Source organism: Mytilus trossulus, chromosome 13, assembly GCF_036588685.1.
Source record: "Mytilus trossulus isolate FHL-02 chromosome 13, PNRI_Mtr1.1.1.hap1, whole genome shotgun sequence".
NCBI lineage: Eukaryota > Metazoa > Mollusca > Bivalvia > Mytilida > Mytilidae > Mytilus > Mytilus trossulus.
This window is the reverse complement of record NC_086385.1, coordinates 62643058-62646436: the sequence shown is the minus strand read 5'-3', so window position 1 is coordinate 62646436 and position 3379 is coordinate 62643058. Positions and strand designations below refer to the sequence as shown.

Sequence of the window (3379 nt, the reverse complement as noted above, 5' to 3'; positions counted from 1 at the left end):
TGGTGTTCCGTATTTAATTTCTCGGAGACCTAACAAACTAGGTATAAAAGGGTAGCATTTCCTGTTACAAGAAATGCCAGTGTTGCAGTACAACCAAAACCTTATACATGGTTATGCGGCTAAAATTGACTTAAGAGATTTGTTAAGGGGGTATCAATATCTAATATCCCATTAATGTTTTTGTTCCAATATCTCATATCCCTATAATTTCTACATTTAATATCCCAATAGAATTTTTGTTTTAAATATTCCATATCACTAAAACTATTTTTAAATATCCCAAAAAATCATTAATTCATTTCCAAACCCCATTTTTGTAAACAGCATTCATAAATACATTTTATATGTGTTGTATTTGACCTTTCGTATTATCAATATTAATTCTTAATTGGTCCTCTTTCTGCCTGTCATCTTTTAAGCATATATAGACATTTATAATGCACATATAGTATTTAGTTAATGACGGATTCAAGAATTACACCAGTCTACATTCCACAACAATAATTGTAAAAAATCGCTAAAATAAAATTTCTAAAACCAACGGTGAAATTTTAAAATCAACTTCAACACTTTGTCTGCATCAGTTGTGTTATTTCCATATAACTTCATACACTAAAGATTTTGAAACTGCTCCCTTTATCAAATGTCACTGCTAGTTCTTTAGTCTTATTATTAAAATGTATATGTGTTGGGTTAGTGATCTCGTCTTTATGGAACGTAGAACGTTTTTTGGTCGTCAGATCTATTCTAAAGATGGGGTTTCTTTCCTTCTCCATGAGGAATATCAAATTATCTCCTGCTGCAATTCTACAGCTTTTTCTCAGATCTAAGCTAGTGTAGCATGTTTGAGTAGCATTAGTGAACGTTGTGTATTTGATTTCGTGTAAGTGCTTGAACGTGCAGTATATTTTATTATCAAATACATCTAGATCATTAACATACTCTTCAAATTCAACCGTTTTTACACTTTTCCCATTGCAATCTATCCAAGTAATCCATTTATCATCACAAAATACCAGAATCTGACTTTCGATACAAGTTATCCATTTGCAGGATACTGGCCATAGTGATACCTAATTACGTTAATTGTACGATAAATATCCTCTAATTCAAGGTCAATAATATGAACACTATCATTTTGAACAATCAGTATGTTGTTTCGATCGAACCAGCAAATAGTATCTTTACATATAGAATTATATTTACAGTCAAGTTGGAAAGCGTGTGACTTGCAATCCTTCAGGTTAATGATTCGCAAGTATATAGTTGTAGTAGTAAAAGGACTAGGATGCTCGTCACGAACGGATTGTTTTTCGATTATTCCAACCTTGTTGTCTTCGCTGAAGCAGCATGCATAAAATTTCGAGGACTTTCCTGCATGATAAATTCCTGTTTTTTCAAGACTTTGTTGTTCCTCTAAATCCACGCGTAACTGTGACTGCCTGGTCTTATTCACACTATGTTGGCTTTTTAACGACGTCGTTTGAGAATCCTTCCACAATTCTGTCAACATTGCGTCAATGTTTTCAATGAAATTCTCAGGAATAAACTGTAACGACATATTGCTAATATCATTCTCTAAAAGCTGAAGATTTTCCTCATTGGACAACTGACTGGTATCGAGCAGTTTCACGAGATGGAATAAGTTTTCTTCGCTCTCTTCTGTTTCTGCTTTTTCAATATCTTGCAGGTGAGTATTGGCTGTTTGTGCTAGGGACTTCAAATGTTCTGTGCTGCTTGATACTTTTTCACCGCCTTGGTTGTAATGGTCATCTATATTTTTCTCCAGTCGATTCAAACGGTCTTCAATGGCTAAACGTTCTTGTTGCTGCTCCTTATCCTGGTCTATCTTGCTGGACAACTCATGGTATTTCTCCTTCACCTTTTCTATGGTATATTTCTGGTTGTATATTCGTTGTTTCAGATCATGTATTGCTGAGCTATCCTTGATTCCCTTGGCAGCTTTCTCTATATGGTAAATATCACACTCTTTGTGTGATTCAGATATACAGACATGACAAACAATTTTATCGTGAATGACGCAAAAAAAGATTAATTTCTGCCCAGTATGTTCTCTGCAAACCTTGGTTATGGCTTTGCTAACGTTGGATATATCTTTTATACCAATGACGTCATGAGGTACAGCAAATCTCCTATGGGCTTTATCACAAGTTCGACAAACTGGTTCCCCACAATCATTACACCACGAGACAGCAATCTCTCTTTCATTAACTCTGAGACAACCGGCACAAATCTCGGTATCTGTCATTACTGAAAATGCAATGCATAAAATTAGATTTATTTTCATGCAGTTTGTTTAATGTAAATTTTAACACTACTGGGTATATCATGTCTTTTGTTTTTTAGGTGTAGGAAGACGGAGTGGTCTGAGAGTACCCGGGACCTTTGAAATGAATCGCTTTTGGTTATAGAAATAAGATTAACCATAAAATACCAAGAAAGTATATTTACGGAAGCAGGAAAAGATCAGAAAGGAACTGTGATTTCACAAATTTATAGAGCCTTATTATCTTATAATATTAATTTAATAAATGATAACAACGTTACACTCATGTTGTGGGGGATATGTTGGAGTAATGAATGGAGATGTAGGGCGTTTCTGCTACTGTCAGATGATGACAGAGCCTTTTTTCTCCGTAGGTTTAGAACCCACGAATGAAAGTGTTTCACCAACCCCTGATAATGAAATTGAGAATGGAAATGGGGAATGTTTCAAAGAGACAACAACCCGACCATATAAAAAAACAACAGCAGAAGGTCACCAACAGGTCTTCAATGTAGCGAGAAATTCCCACACCCGGAGGCGTCCTTCAGCTGGCCACTAAACAAATATAAACTAGTTCAGTGATAAAGGACGCCATACTAATTTCCAAATTGTACACAAGAAACTAAAATTTAAAAAAATACAAGACTAACAAGGCCAGAGGCTTCTGACTTGGGACAGGCGCAAAAATGCGGCGGGGTCAAACATGTTTATGAGATCTCAACCCTCCCCCTATACCTCTAGCCAATGTAGAAAAGTAAATGCATAACAATACGCAAGCATGGTTGGAAAAGGAATATTTGTGATTATATACGAGAAGGCTGTGGTATTAGCATGGAAGCATTTGTCGTGCATGTTAATCGACGGTTGTTTATGGAATATACATACTGAAAATTACACCCGACAGTTTTAGAATTAGATTTTTCTGCTTACAAAGTTTTGTCCATCCCTCAGGGGGATTTTGATCTCTTATCTTAAAACACAACAGCATCAGTCGCATAGCCTCCTGACCAGCGCTCTATACCACTCGACCACATCCGCTTAATAAAAATATAATGTCTTTAGTCGTGCTAGTATTACCTTAAGACGGAAGGT

The 3379-nt window shown here is 35.8% G+C and overlaps 1 protein-coding gene across 1 annotated transcript; it reads right to left on the bottom strand.

Annotated features, from left to right (window-relative positions):
* Window positions 1-1039: 1039 nt before the first annotated feature.
* LOC134694560 (tripartite motif-containing protein 5-like) lies at window positions 1040-2269 on the bottom strand. Its single transcript, XM_063555575.1, has one exon. The coding sequence runs from the start codon at window positions 2267-2269 to the stop codon at window positions 1040-1042; it is 1230 nt and encodes a 409-aa protein (XP_063411645.1).
* Window positions 2270-3379: the final 1110 nt, after the last annotated feature.